The 17,142-nt window shown below is 41.2% G+C and overlaps 1 protein-coding gene across 2 annotated transcripts in view; it reads left to right on the top strand.

The window, feature by feature from the left end:
- Positions 1–17,142, top strand: part of antxr2a (ANTXR cell adhesion molecule 2a) — a 311,452-nt gene that overhangs the window by 149,280 nt on the left and 145,030 nt on the right. For both annotated transcript variants that reach the window (XR_005943132.1, XM_041188750.1), the window contains exons 12-13: positions 6,281–6,376; positions 14,320–14,361. Coding sequence is in view for 1 of the 2 variants with exons in the window: in XM_041188750.1 (XP_041044684.1) it covers positions 6,281–6,376; positions 14,320–14,361 (138 nt within the window). In the remaining variant the exon portion in view is untranslated. The remainder of the gene's footprint in view (positions 1–6,280; positions 6,377–14,319; positions 14,362–17,142) is intronic.

Raw genomic sequence — 17,142 nt, 5'->3', positions numbered from 1 at the left:
AGCGTGAAAGGTGAGAAGAGTTCATTCTTAAACGAAATTCAACCTTGAGGTACTTTTGGAGGCCGTTTTTTATCTGTAGTTACGAGTTGCAGAGAGTGACAGAAATTTTGATTCTTAGTTTGGTGCTAGCAGGAGTTTAGACTGCATTTTTAAGTTGCATCAAACGGATGGCAGTGCAAGAACAAAGGAATAGGAGAAGACCGTTCAGCCTGTCGAGCCTGTTCCACCATAAATCATGAATGATCTATATCTTAGCTCCATATCCCCTGATATCCTTACCTGACAATAATATGAATTTATGTTGCAATTTGAGAGAAAAGAGATAGAATCAGATGTAACGGTATTACAGTTGAATAAAGGCAACTACAGAGGCATGAGGGAGGAGCGGGCCAAAATTGACTGGGAGATGAGCCTAGCAGGAAAGACAGTGGAACAGCAATGGCAGGAGTTTCTGGGAGTAACTTGGGAGACACAGCAAAAATTCATCCCTAGGAAGAAGAAACATACTAAAGGGAGGACGAGGCAACCATGGCTGACAAGGGAAGTCAGGGACAGCATAAAAGCTAAAGAGAAAGCATACAATGCGGCGAAGAGCAGTGGGAAACCAGGGGATTGGGAAGCCCACAAAGACCAACAGAGGACAACTAAAAAAAACTAAGGAGGGAGAAGATTAAATATGAGGGTAAACTAGCCAGTAATATAAAAGAAGATTGCAAGAGTTTTTTTAGATATATAAATGGTAAGAGAGAGGCAAAAGTGGACATTGGGCTGCTGGAAAATGACGCTGGAGAAGTAGTAGTGGGGGAACAAAGAAATGACGGAGGAACTGAATAGGTACTTTGCGTCAGTTTTCACGGTAGAAGACATGAGTAACATCCCCAAAGTTCAAGAGAGTCGGGGGGCAGAGGTGAGTATGGTGGCCATTACCAAGGAGAAGGTGCCAGACAAACTGAAAGGTCTGAAGGTGGATAAATCACCTGGACCAGATGGATTACACCCAGAGTTCTGAAGGAGATAGCTGAAAAGATAATGGAGGCATTAGTGATGATTTTTCAGGAATCACTGGAGTCAGGGAGGGTCCCAGAGGACTGGAAAATCGCTAATGTAACTCCCCTGTTTAAGAAGGGAGTGAGGCAAAAGACGGGAAATTACAGGCTGATTAGCCTGAGCTCGGTCGTTGGTAAGATTTTAGAATCTATTATTAAGGATGAGATTTCAGAATAATTGGAAGTGCATGGTAAAATAGGGCCAAGTCAGCATGGTTTCATCAAGGGGAGGTCATGCCTGACAGATCTGTTAAAATTCTTTGAGGAGGTAACAAGTAGGTTAGACAAAGGAGAGCCAATGGATGTTATCTACTTGGACTTCCAGAAGGCCTTTGACAAGGTGCCGCACAGGAAGCTGTTCAGTAAGATAAGAGCCCATGGTTTTAGAGGCAAGGTTCTAGCAAGGATAGAAGATTGGCTGTCTGGCAGGGAGGCAGAGAGTGAGGATAAGGGGATCCTTTTCAGGATGGCGGCCGGTAACTAGTGGATTTCCGCAAGGGTCAGTGTTCGGACCACAACTTTTCACTTTATACATTAATGATCTAGATGAAGGAACTGAGGGCATCCTGGCTAAGTTTGCAGATGATGCAAAGATAAGTGGAGGGACAGGTAGTATTGAGGAGGCAGGGAGGCTGCAAAATGATTTAGACAGGTTAGGAGAATGGGCAAAGAAGTGGCAGATGGAATACAACGTGGGGAAGTGTGAGGTCATGCACTTTGGTAAGAAGAATAGAGGCATAGACTGTTTTTTAAATGGGGAGAGAATTCAGAAATCTGGAGTGCAAAGGGACTTGGGAGTCCTAGTCCAGGATTCTCTTAAGGTTAACTTGAATGTTGCGTCGGTGGTTAGGAAGGCAAATGCAATGTTGGCATTTATTTTGAGAGGACTAGAATATAAAATCCGGGATGTGCTGCTGAGGCTTTATAAGGCTCTGGTCAGACCACATTTAGAATATTCTGAGCAATTTTGGGTCCCGTATCTCAGGAAGGATGTGCTGTCCCTGGAGACGGTCCAGAGGAGGTTCACGAGAATGATCCCAGGAATGAAAGGCCTAACATATGAGGAACGTTTGAGGACTCTGGGTCTCTACTCGATGGAGATTAGAAGGATGAGGCGGCACCTGATTGAAACCTACAGAATACTGAAAGGTCTGGAAAGAGTGGACGTGGGGAAGATGTTTCCATTAGTAGGATAGACTAGGACCCGAGGGCACAGCATCAGAATAAAGGGAAGACCTTTTAGAACAGAGATGAGGAGAATCTTCTTTAGCCAGAGTGTGGTGAATCTATGGAATTCATTGCCACAGAAGGCTGTGGAGGCCAGGTCATTGAGTGTATTTAAGATCGAGATAGATAGGTTCTTGATTGGTAAGGGGATCAAAGGTTATGGGGAGAAGGCGGGAGAATGGGGTTGAGAAACTTATCAGCCATGATTGAATGGCGGAGCAGACTTGAAGGGCCTAATTTCTGCTTCTATGTCTTATGGTCTTATGGTCTTATAATTTATTACTGTTAGTCTTGAAAATTTCTGTTCACTCTGCATCCATAAGTTTTTAAGTTAAGAGTTCCAGATTCCTGTACTCGTTGTGTGAAAAATTACCTAACTCGAATCTCAGAGTTATGCCCCATTATTCTGGATTTCTTCACCAAAGAAAATAGTTTTCATCTATTTTAGAAAATTCCTTTATTGATTTAAAGACGTCCAATTAATATCCAATCAACCTTCTAAAATAAAGCACATATGTTAATGCAATCTGCTCTCATAATTTAACCTTCTAAGCCTTGGTATAATTCTGGTGAATCTGCGTGGTGCCCCCTCAAGGTTAGTATATCCTACGTGAGATTTAGTGCCCCAAATGGAACTTAGCACTCCAGGTGAGATCTGACGAAAGAACCTAGGATTGAAACATCACATCTTCACTTTTATATTCTAATCACCTTGAGATAAAGGACAATACTTCTTTCTGATTACTCTTTGTACCTGTGTACTAGCTTTCAGTGCTTTGTGTGGACATCAAATATGCAGTTTCTTCACAGTTCTTAGTTTCCTGTCATTAAGAAAATACTCAGATTTGTTGGTTTTTGGATTCAGTGTATGAGCTCACACTTACTCCACATTGAACTCTGTGTGACAGCTTTTCCCCTTCACTTAATCTGTCTACAAAATTTGTCCATAATTTCCTGCTTCCACATGCACCATTTATTGTGCCGCCTCACTTAGGGAAAAGTGCAGGAGTGGGCGCGGGCAGGTGCGCCTCTGATTGGTGCCCCCAATTGGGGGCATTCTGTCATTTTACATGGGTGGGCCAATTAAGGTCCGCCCTGCATGACATCCCCCAGGCAGCGCTATGCACTCCCTGTGCAGGCGAGGGGTTCCCTCAGCCGGGAGTGCCCTCATTCACACATGCACGCGAAAGAGCGCATTCATCTTCCTGAGGCTAGTGCTGCCTCAGGGAGATCGGCTCCAAATTTAAAAATGTTAAAGAAATGATAGCAAAATTTCCCTGACATGTCCCCTCATGTGACACTTGTACTGAAACCTTCATTAAATATTTTAAAACCGTCATGAGACCTCATCCCGCCCATGGATGAGGTTTCATGCTTTTTCTGAAGCCCGCCAGGGCGCCTGGCCTGCCCACCAACCTTAAGGCTGGATGGGTAGGTCCATTAATTATGTCAATTACTTTTTAAATGGTCTCAATTGGCCGTTGACAGGTCAGCTGGTGCACAGGTGATTAGGCTGCGCCCCCACCAACCTGAAAATGGGAATGACATGGGGTGAGGTTGGAAGTGACGTCATCTCACGTCATTTTACACCTCCACTTGCTGACTGGAAGATCCTCCCCTTAGTGTCATAAACAAACTTGACTATACCACTCTCTATTCATCCAAGTTCATTCATTCATGTTTACTCTGCCTGAAGTCAGGTCCTTGGCTCATTGTCTGCTGATGCTTCGTTCTGAGCCATTTTCTTGGCAGTTTTTTTGTAAGTGGTGGCTTGCAAAGTCCTTCCACTCTTGGGGGCAAGGCAAGGAGGCAGGTCCCAAGTCTACCTCATCCTGAACAGGAAATGAACCTGTGCTGTTGGTGTTATTCTGAACCACATGCTAGCCATCTAATCAACCGAGCTAACCAACCCCATCATCTAGCTGAGCCACCACTACAGATCCTTGAGGAACACCATTTGTCATCTCCGAGCAATCAGAGTACACTCCCTTTCCCCTTACTTTCAGTCTCTTACCTCCCATCCAATTATCAACTCTTGTCATAGGGTTACCTCAAATCTGTGTGCTTTCATGTTTGCTAATCCCTTGTGCAGAATCTTATCAAATGCTTTCTGGAAGTGTATATAGACAACATCCGGTGATAGCAAATTGTTGATACATATTTTAAAGAATTATTTATAATATTAATAAATTATATTGTGTGAAGGGAATTTGCAGATAGATGAAGGGGGATTTGGTTTTCAAAGGGATTTCAGTCTGTTTACAAGTAGCCAGACAATGAAGTTAAGGAATGTGTTTATTTTTCTCAAGGGTTACTGACAATATATAGTGGCAACGTGAAAAGATTTATATTACGAGAAAGGTAATGCTGCAAAGATGTATGGAAACAATGGAATTTACATATTAAAAAGGGAGAAACATATGTAAAGGAAAATGAGGCTATGTTTTAGGGGGAGGCATTGTAAGATCTAACAGGACTGTGTGAAATAGCCTTCATGAAGCCTCCAACGTTTGTGCATAGAACAGCTGTCTACAGAAACGAAGCTGGAAAAAGCCATTTTGAATTCCACTGTTCAGGATATTGTGTTAATTTGCTGGACCTGTTTAAAATCTAAAAAAATCTATTTTTGGATTGTTGCCTTAAAGGGGGTGTAATTGGGAGCCAAGTTAATTAGAGATCTTCGGAGTTATTATAGTAGTAATTTGTACTTCTATGTATGTGCTTGAAATTGTCTCTTTTGTTAATAAACATTTTAATTTAGTTTTAAAAAAAATCTCTGAAAGTCTTGATGGACTTAGTACTTCTGAATTCAGGGCACGCATCTCAAAATAAATACAAATTGCAAAATCGTTGTGATAGCACGATCAATTCTCCCTCGTGGATTTGATCTGCCTGGCACACATCATCTACAAAAGGAATTTATTCTGAAAAGCTCGTAGAACCCAGGGTGGATAAGTCGCCTCTTGTTGCACTGCTGATGTCCTAAACTGGTACTTGCTCTACCACATTACAGTGTCTGGCGTTTAAATGCAACTCCTCCTTGAACTTGCTACACTCCAGAACTCCATTTCCCTCCCAAGTGTTGGGTAATTTTCTAATGTCTAAGTCACATTCCTTGGCTAATAAAGCTTGTGGGATCTCCGACTGTCCCTTACCCCATACTATAGCCCATTCCAATCCCTGCTTTTGGGACTTACTCAAAGCCTGTTGCTGGTGAGGCAGGTAACCAAAGATTGACGTCTCCACTCAGATGAGTTGCCTGCGGAAGTTTGATCAACATTAGTTTCCATCAATCCTTGGGCCTTTTGGTTCAATGTGTGCTGGTTCCTCAACGTCATAACTGGGCATATAAACAGAACTAGACTAATTCCTAGCCCACGGTGAACTTAAAGGGAAGAGCCAAAATTGAGAATGGACACAGGTTAAGGATATGGCCAGAATGATGGCAGATGGACTTTAACATTATAGTAATGAGAGAGTATAGTCTGATTGTAATAATTAAAACTGGGACTACTATCTGAATAGAAATGCATGTGTTGGAGCTGAGCAAAAGGATTTAGGGATCCAGGTACATAAATCAATAAAAATTACCTCACAGGGTAACAGAATCAGAAGGCTAATATGATGGTGGGTTCATTATATGTGATTTAGAATAAAATATATTATGTGCTAAACATTGAGATAATTTCTTTTCATGCATCCTTGAATGCTTGACATCTTTATAGACTACTCCTTCTTCCTTTTCCTCATCCAGAGCACTTTTCATCATTTCTCAAGCTTGATCTTCTAAATTTTATGTCACTGATATTTACATTCTTTAACGTAAGTTTAAGAATCCTTCCTCTTCTGTCATTCTGTTCCGATGTTTCTTCCTGTAAAAAGTAGATAATTTAAAATCAGCTGGATTTAAATGCAATGTAACAAACAAGCAATTCATGATGTTTGTGAGATCTGACAGCTTTGAATCGTATTGTAAAGATATCTACTGCTTTATGCTTCTTTTGCAGTCTGATGGGACAGCTGTGATGATTGCCATATTCACCATATTGCTGCTATTGGGACTAGCATTGCTTTGGTGGTTCTGGCCTCTTTGCTGCATGGTGGTGAGTATGAATGAATGCACTTAAAGAAATTGTGTGAATTTTAAAACACAGTTGACTTTCACCATCAATATTCAAAAATGTTGAGTGTATTGAATTAAGTATCCGTCTGCTTGAGATTTTTGTATACAACAAACACAAATGACTCAAAGCTGAAAACATTCCGAAAAGCTTTATATTTGTTGTGGCATAACTTGTAGGCCAAAACCAACTTTGAACTGCTTATGGTTTGATTCACACTTGCCAGAACAGTAGTCTTCTACATGTATTTGATAGGTTCAATATTGTACAATTTAAAATGCTGCAGCTCAGTTGGTTTACTTTGCTTCAGACCCTATTATTTTAAGCTTAAAATCAATAATGGTGCTAACAGCTGGCTTGGGGGCTGTCCTGCCAAGATGAATGTCAAGAAACCATGAGCACTCCATCCATGACTTTACCCATATTCAGATGTAAAGTCTTTGGGTGAGTGCTTGCAGTTTCCCAACACGTAGTGTAAAGCAATCCTTGGACAGACATAGTGAAATTTTAATAATGGAGTTTGACTTTATGAATCTTGGAATAGCCTGCCTGAAAGAGTGATGGAAGCAGATTCAATAGTAAATTTCAAAAGGGAATTAGATCTGTATTTGGAAAGGAAAAAAAAATACAAGGTGAAGCAGAAAGTGCAGTGGGATGATTGATCTGATTACTATAGTAATTTACTAATACAGATCCATTTAAGTGGGCCAGAGATAAGTACATGAGGAGAAAGAAACAGATGTCTCTGGTGCTAGTTCCAGATGAAGCAGTTGGAGGAGGTTCTCGGTGTAGATTGGTTGACTGAATGGCCAATAGCAGTCCTGTAAATTCTTTGTAATTGGGTAGACTTTTAAAAAGCTGGTAAATGGGATGAATAACCTCTTTCTATGCTGTAAAATTCTATGATTTTATGATTGTTATTGGTTAAAGCTTTTGCTCTTTCAGGGGTGGAATGGTGTTTAAATGTAGAGGAGCAGATTTGCAAAAAAACCACAGAGTTGCAATAACTATTGATTAGTTATTTGGGGTGTTTAATTGTTCAAATTTAAACTGGGAAAATAATAATAAAGAGGAAGGAGAGTATCTGAAGTCTGTTCAGGAGAATTTTCTTGACAAGTACACTTACAGCCTGACAGGAAATAAGCATTGCTGAATCCGGTTCTGGGGTATGAGGTGGATAAAGTGTTGGTCGCAGAATATTTGGGGAACAATGATCATTGCACCATAAGGTTTGGGTTAGCCGAGGAGCAAACTAGAGTAAAAATACTTCACCGGAGGCGGTCCAAATTTCAGTGTGATGAGAAAGGTCCTGTCTTGGGTAAGTTGGAATGAAAGATCAGCAGGCAAGATTGAGAACAACAGGATGCCTTTCAAGAAGGATATGGTTTGGCTACAGTTGATGTATGTTCCCATGAGGGGGAAAGGGACAGAGATCCCTGGATGGTGAAATAAATAGAAAGCAAGATGAAGCAGAAAAAGGTGTGCATGACAGATGTGCGGTTGATAATACAAATGAGGAACAAGTGAATATAGAAAATTTAGAGAGGAGGTGAAAAAAGAAATAAAAGAGACAGAGGACTAGGTTATACCCTGAGGCAGACTCCCTGCATCCCAATGTAAAGCTGGTTTTCCCCACTTCAATTTTTTGGGCAATGGCCCTTTAATTATTATGAGATGGGACTTCTGCCTGTCTCCAGGAGGAAGACCCATCTCCTAGATCTGCCGATCAATCAGAAGCCAGCAGCTGGAGCGATGGTCACTGCTAGTACTGCAGATAGGCCAAGGAGGTGGTGTACACCGATGGACCTAGACATTGAGATAAGTCTGAAATCTCGCTGGGGCCAGGCTGACAGCCCCCAGAGAGGGGGATGTGGAGTATATTTGACAGGTTGACAGGGGATGGCGTGGGGAGGGTGGACAAGGGGAGGCAAAACTGTGGGTTTCAGATTGGCACTGGGGACCTGGCAAAAGGGACCCTCCACTCTTAACTGACCAACAGCCTGTAGGGTTACATGTGCCAAGCTGACATTGAGTGTCAGCCTTTCTCGCTGCCTGTTAAATCAGAGCGACAGCAGGATGAGGCCCTTACTTGCACATTAATCACCTACTTAAGGGCCTCAATTGGGCTATTGTTGAGCAATCCACCTGACGCCTTCCCCACCACTTGTAAAATCGCGATGTTTACAGAGCAGACATGCTGGTGGCGGGCATGCTGCAGATGGCATAGTTCCCTAATTTACGGGTCCACCCAAAAAATAAGAGCTCTCCTGCACTCCTTTTTAGATTTCCCTTGTGTTCAAGTGTGATTTCCTGCAATGAAATCTTTTTGCAAAGGTTTGTGCAACAGAGCCTTCCTGTCTATCACAACACAAAACAGAGCATGTTGAGTAGAGCTGCCTTATCACGTCTAAAAAACTAGCTTTAATTGTCTCAGACAGAAAAACAGCTTCCTTCAAGAATGGTTTCTGAGAAATTCAACTACAGTTTGCTTTATCTGATCACTACTTAATCACAAGAGGAAAAATGAGTTCTACAAAAAAATCTTACATATCTCGTGTTTGGTAAAGTCTACCTTGAGTCCTTGTGAGTGTTTGATTGCCCTAGTTTCGAACTGCACTTTTCTTGCTGAGAACCTTTACTGTCACTACTGACAAATGTGCCATTTGCAGAGTCCTGACTTCTTTGCTTTTAATTTTGGCAATGCATTTAGGAGAGATTAAAGGAATAAAAGTGTAAAAAGCTCAGTAAAGTATCTGGGCCAAGGTGACTGAGTTAGGCTATCAACTTCTGAAGGACAAACTAACAAGATGACAGAGGTTTTGGATACTTTTGCCACCTGTACTTACAATGAGATAAAAAAGTAAAAAGAGAAAATAATAAAAGAACATACTAGGTTAGTACTTGAAAGAGGAAGAAAGGTTAATATTTAGGTGTGATCCTTTGCCAGAATTGGCAATTCCTGTTGAAGGGCCCTATGTAAACAACAACAGTAACAGTTTGTATTTATTTAATGTTATTAATGTAGGAAAATGCCCCAAGGCACTTCATGGAGTTGTGAAGAAAAATATTGATGCAGAATCAAGGAAGGAGAGATTAGTAAGGAGTCAATCTGTTAAATTTTAAGGAGGGTCTTAAAGGAAGTGGAGAGGTAGGGAGATTTTGTGCGGAGTCTTGTGGAGGCTATGGTGGTCTTGGCCGCCAGCTGAAGAGCTGGTGCGACCCCCCACATCGCCTCTTTTCAAGAAGGTCCACCACATTTTGTGCCATGCAGTTACTTGACAGACCAGTGGTGGGCCTTCTCCCAGGAACATGGATCCTGGAGGTAGAAGACAAGCTCTCTGAGAGCTGCTGGCCAATCAGAGGCTGGCAGCTCCTCTGTACTCAGAAGCACCACTGGGAAGGTGGTGGCTACTGCTGGTACAACACTCATCCATGACCTCGAATTGAGGAGGGACCCGGACACAGGTGAGTGATGGAGGGAAGGTGGCGGGGGAAGTCGCGGGGTGGGGTGGGGAAGGCGCAGGGATGGGGGGGTTGCAGGAACAAGGGTGGGAGATTTGATTTCAGTTGAGCTCTCCCTTCCCAATGTTGGTTCTTTGATCAAGCACTGAGTGCTCTTCAACAAGGGTCTCCCTGGGAGCCTACAAGCAGTACATAGAGTTTGCTTGCTGTGCTCCATGCATTGTGAGCCCTCCACTCGCCGCTGGTTAATACCCACTTAAGGGCCTTAATTTGCAATTGGTTGGGAAGGCTGTCCACAGGACTTCCCATCACAAACTTAACTGGGGTGGAGGCAAAAAGATGGCGGATCCCCACTTGCCACCCTCCTACCTGATTAATGCCTCTCCCACCACCCAGCAAACCCACCTCGGGGGAGGGTATATGATTCTCATCTTTAAAGTGGACAATTAGATAATTAGAACGAATGCACAAGAGATTGATTCAGAGGAATGAAGAGTTGTGCACCGGAAAGTTTCAAGGTTAAAGAGATGGATAAAAATGAGGTAATGGAAAACTTTAAACAGACAGATGAGAATTTTAAATCTGAGGCATTGAGTGAGTGGGAGCCAGTGCAAGTCAGGGAGGATTGCGTGTTGGGAATATGGAACTTCATGGATGGGACAGGATATAGCCAGCAGAATTTGGAATGAGCTAAAGTACATGGAGGATGGAAGGTCACTATTAAAATAACCAAGCCTAGAGTGAAAAACACGTAGATGAAGGTTTCAGCCACAGATGGTGTGTGGTAGGGACAGTGTTATAGAGGAAGTGTGTTGTCTTTGCGATAGAGAAGAAATGAGTTCAGATACCCAACCTGGGGGTGAAGATGGCACTGTGGTGAAATAAGAATATGAAAACATAACAAACTGGAGCAAGAATAGGCTATTTGGCTTCTCAAGCCTATTCCACCATTTAATCTGACCATGACTGATCCTCAACCTTAATTCCACTCCCCTGCCCCATCCTCTTATCCCTTGATTTCCTTGGAGTCCAAAATTCAATTGATCTTAGCCTTGAATAAACTCAATGACTGAACACCTGTCAACCTCTAGGTCGAGAATTCCAAAGCTTTAACTCCGTGAGTGAAGAAATTTCTCCTCATCTCAGTTTAATATGGCTGTCCCTTTATCGAAGTTCTGGACTCTCCAGCCAGGGGAAGCAGCCTCACAGTATCTATCTTGTCTTGGCTCTTAGAATCATATGTTCCAATAAAACCAACTCTCATTCTTATAAATTCTCTAGTGTATATGTCCATTCTGCTTAATCTCTCCTCATAGAGCAACTCTCTTATCTCACAAATCAATCTAGTAAATTCTCGTTGTACCGTCTCTAAGTGTATATCCTTTCTTAGGTCAAGAGGCCAAAACTATACTGAGTACTAAGCTCCACACAACTGCAGCAAGACTTCTTTCCTCTTGTATGCCACCCTCTTGCAATAAAGACCAATATATTATTTGCTTTCCTAATTGCTTGCTTTACCTGTATGTTAACTTTGTGTGTCTTGAACAAAGAAAGCCAATTTCCTCTGAATTAATATTTAATAGTTTTCCAAAATTGAAAAAGTATTCAGATTTTCTATTCTCCCCCCAAAGTGAATAACCTCTCATTTCCCCACATTCTACTTCACCTACAATCTTCTTGCCTGCCTACTGTCTATGTCCTTATGCAGATCGTTTGTGTCCTCCTCGCAGTTTACCGCTCCTCCTTAGCTTTGTATTACCAATGAATTTGGATACATTACACTTGGTCCTTTCTTTTAAACCATTAACTGATTATAACTGGTTGAGGCCCCTGCGCTGATCGTTCCAGCATCCCACTGGTAACAGCTTGCCAATACAAAATGACCCTGCTAATATATTGCCCGCAATGTCAAGAGCTGATATTGTGCAACAATCTTTTGTGTATCACCTTGTTGAATGCCTTTTGGAAATCAAAAAATAATGTGTCCACTGCTTCCCCTTTGCCTACCCTGCTAGTTACATTCATTAAATTCCAGTGAACTTGTCAAGAACGATTTCCCTTTCATAACACCATGTTGTCTCTGCCTAATCATATTATGATCATATAACAATGATCTGTTATGACTTCTTTAATAATGGATTGCAGCATATTCTCGACGATGTTGTCAGGCTAACTGGCCTATAGTTCCCTGTTTTCTCTATCATTTATTGAATAGCGATGTTACATTTATTACCTTCAAATCCACTGGGGCCATTCCAGAATCAATGGAAATTTTGAAAGGTCACAACCAATGTGTCCATAATCTCTGCAGACACCTCATTTAGAACTCTAGAATGCAGGTCAGCACTTGTAAACCATTTTCCAATACAGCCCATTTTAACACTTGAAAATTAATGTAACCCCAGAGCCAAGAGAAAACAAAACAAACAGTTGCTTGGTATTACAAAACCTGAATATTGCTGAATAGAGAGACATGTGGCCCTGGCTTTTTATCTTGCACTCATCAGGACAAACACAAGAATGCCAAATTTCAAAAGATCACCACAGTTTATACTATAGGAGAAAAGAGTGCTGATTGGTTAGCAAGTCGACTAAGATTGGCTGAGGCATTTCCATGGAGAAAGCAACGTGGAACAATAGGCTCTGCAAGCTCTTGGGTAATTCAACAAAGGTGCAAGGCATGAACATATTCCTGTTGTTTGCAGTGAACAGGCCCCTGCATAGAAAAAAAAATGAAACAGCAAAGTAGCATAGTATCATTCAGTATATAATTATTAAAGTTTGTATATGAATGTCATATGCATATAATGTCATATGAAAATCTGTTTTTAAATACTTTGTAAAAATGTTATTATTTTATGTACTAGGCAAGTCTGTTACTTCATCTGAGCTGCTCCAGTTTATGGAACTCGACAGAAAGCAGTGGATATGAAGGGTTGAGAACCTTGAAATGGATGATGTTATAGCTCAGGTAGTTCTGCAGTGACAGGGTTGGGCTCAGACAGGCCCCAGAAGCCCATGAGCTGGAGAGAGATATGAGCAGGGCGGAATGCCACCTGGGCCTCAGTGCCAGTGCGGGGCACAACCTCGGAGGAGGGGAAGCTTGTAACCCCATTTACTATTTCTGCGACCCCAATTGGGGTTGCAACCCACAGTTTGAGAGCCACTGTTGAAGCCATCAGGTCCAGGGGATTTGTTGGCTTTCAGTCCAATTCATTTTTCCAATACTTTTTTATACCTATATATTTACTTTCATTACTAATTCTTTACATGATTCACTAATATTAATTATTTTAATTTACTCTCTGTTTAAGCCTGTAGGAGCAACCTAGGAGGGGTTAAACAAGTCACTAACTAAACAAAGTTTGTAAAGGGAATGCCTATGGTTTCACATGAGGAAGTTAATGGCAGTCCAGAACAGAATGTTAAACAAGCAGTTTGACTTCAGAAGAGTGAAGTGAGGTGGTGAAGAGGTAGAATTGGGTGTTGTTAGGTTACATATGAAAAGAACCAAGAGATGCTTGGACTATGGTTGGATCTGTAATGGTAGAACCAAGCTAAGGCAAGCTGAAGGTGTGGCATTAGAGGAGAATAGTCATCAGTCATATCAGGCTCCAGAGAGGTCGGGAAGAGATAATACACTATGATTAGAGTCATGGAGGATCCTGGTTATGGTTTTGGTTAGGTTGCTTTGCTGCTATGGGAAGGAAAAACTTGAGCTGACCTGGGAGGTGACAACGTTTCTTAGAGAGGAAAAGAATATTAGAGATGGAGCACAGCAGCTAGCATTGAGAGGGGTTGAAGGTATATTTTGGAGAAGGGGGTGAAAATTCTTGCTTTGAAAGGACACAGTATACCAGGAGAGGGAAGCATTTCAAATATTATTCATAGGATATGCATATGTTATTTGTATATTTATAGCCAAGTTTATTCTGCTTAATCAAAGAACTTGATAGATTTGAAGTTTGTAGATCTGCATGAGATGCACAAATAACTCTTGTGACTAGTGTGTGTGTGTGGTCTAAGTCCTGGCTACCAAAACATATCCCACATGTCAGAGATACTTGAAAATTATTAATATTACATTGAGTTTTTTGGTCCATCTAGTGCTCCCAAATGAACAGCTGAAGTCCTCTTGAGCAGGGTTCTTCTGAAGTACTAACACTTATTCAATTAATTGTCAAATAAATTGATGTGTTTAACTGCATCTGCTAACAGGTTTATTCTATCTGAGATGAGAGACTAGGTGCTAACTTGCACACAGTCTTACTAATTAATAGTCACGGGAGAAAACACACCAGTTGGCAAGCTGAGAACAAATATCAATAGGTGACAAAAAAAAACTCATCAGTCAGGAATCTGTGATCAAATGTTAACAAGTAGCCGAAATGGAATACTTCAGAGAGATCCTTGATTATTGCTGTTACACAAATAATTTATTTTTGTTTATGATTTGCTTTCAGGTCATAAAAGATCCTCCCCCTCCTCCACCCCCTCCAAAAGAGGTATGTGATTGTTCTGCTGTGTTAAGTTACTGTTAATGAAGAATAGTGCAAACACTAAAGGAGCAACATTGCTTTCTAGTTTTATGGTCTGAAATTCTTCTAGTAAATCTTATTGGTTAACATCAAAGTATACAATGGTATGACCAAAACAGTTAGGCATTCGAATATTAAGAGGGTCAAACTTAGGAACATAGGGACAGGAGTCGGCCATTTAGCTCCTCGAGCCTGTTCTGTCATTCAGTGAAATTCAGTGAATTGTCCTGACCCCCTCTCTTCTTTAAATCTCTCATCATCACCCATCTCCCCAGTAAACTAACCCTTGGCTCCACCATCCTTGCAAACAACTGCCTAATCTCCAACTTTCCTTTCCTCTTGTAAATACTTGAATGTGTTGTCACCTCTCAAATCCATGACCATTTAAGGTCTCTAACTCTGTCAGTACTGTTCTTACTAAAGTCACAAATGACATCCTATGTGTCTGTGACAAAACTAAACTATCCCTCCTTGTCCTTCTTGCTCTGTCTGCAACCTTTTGACACGCTTGACACACCATCTTTGTCCACTGTTTCTCCACTGTCATCCAGCTGGATGGGACTGTTCTCGCTGATGCTGGAAAACTGTGACTGTTCTCACTTGGCTCAATTCTATCAGGTGTCCCTCCTATTTCTCACCTACACGCTGCCCCTCAGTGACCTCATCAGAAAGCATAGTGTTAGTTTTCACATGTACACTGAAGATACCCAGCTCTACTCATGACAACCTCTCTCTCGACCACAGATGCTAGGCTAACTGCCTGTAATTCCTTAGTTTCCTTTTGTTACTCTTCTTAAATTGTGGAGTTACTCGTGCAGTTTCCCAATCTAAAGGAATGGTTCCTGAATTGGGAGAACTTTTGGAAGATTATAGTTAGGTCATCTGCACTGTTCTCACCTACATCCTTTAAAACCCTGGAATGGAAACCATCTAGTCCTGGGGATTTGTCCTTCTTTAGTGTCATTAATTTCTCCATTACCATTATTTCGCTTACGTTAATCTGATTAGTTCCTGTCCCTCATTCAATAATAGTTTCCTCAGGATGTCTGGCATGCTGACTTCCTACTCTACTGTAATTACTTTAGAATTATTTAGAATGTCCACCATTTCCTTATTTTTGTTGACAATATCGTCGTTATAAGTCTTCAAAGGGCTTTCATTGCTTCTGATTGCATATTTTTCCTAAGATAATTGTAGTTTTTTTGCATTGATTTTGATAAACGCCCATAAACCATTAACTAAAGGTGGCTGTTATCCAAGTCTGGCTCAATACTACACTTAATATGGCATGCCCTCATACTTCCAGGATATATTGTTGCAGAAAACAATTCTGGACACACTCATGAAGTACTCTACCTCTCTGACGTACGCTCATCTGCTTATCCTGATCTATATGAAAGTTCAAATCTCTGACTAAAACCACTCTTCCTTTGCTAAATGCTTGTACCATCTCAAAGATTATACAAGTTACCACTTCACAAGGGAACCTATACACAACTCCCACTACAGTCTTAAATACTTTTCTGTTCCTTAAACCTATCCATAAAGTCTCAGCTGCCTTCATACCGCTCATTATATCCTCTCATACCAACGGAATGGTTTAATGCTGAGTCATTTCTTCTGCTATTTTCATATATCTTTCCTGTAGACCTAAAAATCTGGTATACTTAGTTCTCATTCCTAACAGATTTGCAGCCATGCCTCTGTAATGGCTAACATGTCATACGTTCCAAGTTGATTTGCACCTACAATTCATTCAATTTGTTCCTTATACTCCATGTGTTTGTGTAAGAGAAAGTTAAATTGGGTCTCCTTCTAATCTATTATCTTATTAACATGTCTCCTATTTCTCTCTTCCTGATTGATTGATTTACTTTACAACTTTTTGTTTTCTTTTATCTCTATGCGTAAAGCACAATTTCTCACTGTTACTCTACTTTCTTCCTTTTTGTTTCTTTTCAAACTATTATCTATACTACCTTTACACCTAAAACCTCCCCCCCACCCCCACAACTTACTAGTACAAAGTCCTGTGACTGTTTATCCTTTCCACTAGGATCCTGGTTCTAGTCCAGTCCACTTGCAGCCTGTAACAGTGCTGGTGCTAATGTCCCATGAAATTGAACTACCCTTTCCCACGCCACTCCTTCAGCCAGTATTTACCTCAATGATCTGCTTATCTCTGCCAATCTGTATGTGGTTTGGGGAATCATCCAGCCATTTTGACTCTTGAGACCCTGTCCTTTAAATTAGCTCCTAGTTCCCGGTACTCTCCAAACAGGACCTTTTGCCTACTCTTCCCTATGTCATTGGTCCCAATGTGGACCACATTGTCTGAATCCCTCCCTTTCCAATTTCCCTTCAGGCCAGTTTGAGATGTCCTTTTTGATTCATTTGATTCATGAATAAAAATGTTCTTAGAGATATGTTTGTACCAAAAGTTAAAAGGGTTAAAAATAAAATTACAAAGTTGCTTTTTTGACATAGACCAAAAGATTTATTTAGCTAATTCAGATTTTTTGGGAATAATTTTGACTTTGGGTGTGAGTGAAAAACTGTCAATTGCAGATCAACCACCTAATTATATATCTGGAAAAACTCAGCAGGTCTGGCAGCATCGGCGGAGAAGAAAAGAGTTGACGTTTCGAGTCCTCATGACCCTTCAACAGAACTAGGTGAATCCATGGAGAGGGGTGAAATATAAGCTGGTTTAAGGTGGGGGGAGGGGGGTGGGGTTGGGTGGGGGAG

This window comes from Carcharodon carcharias, chromosome 1 (genome assembly GCF_017639515.1).
Source record: "Carcharodon carcharias isolate sCarCar2 chromosome 1, sCarCar2.pri, whole genome shotgun sequence".
Classification (NCBI taxonomy): Eukaryota; Metazoa; Chordata; class Chondrichthyes; order Lamniformes; family Lamnidae; genus Carcharodon; species Carcharodon carcharias.
This window is presented reverse-complemented; position numbering and strand designations above follow the sequence as displayed.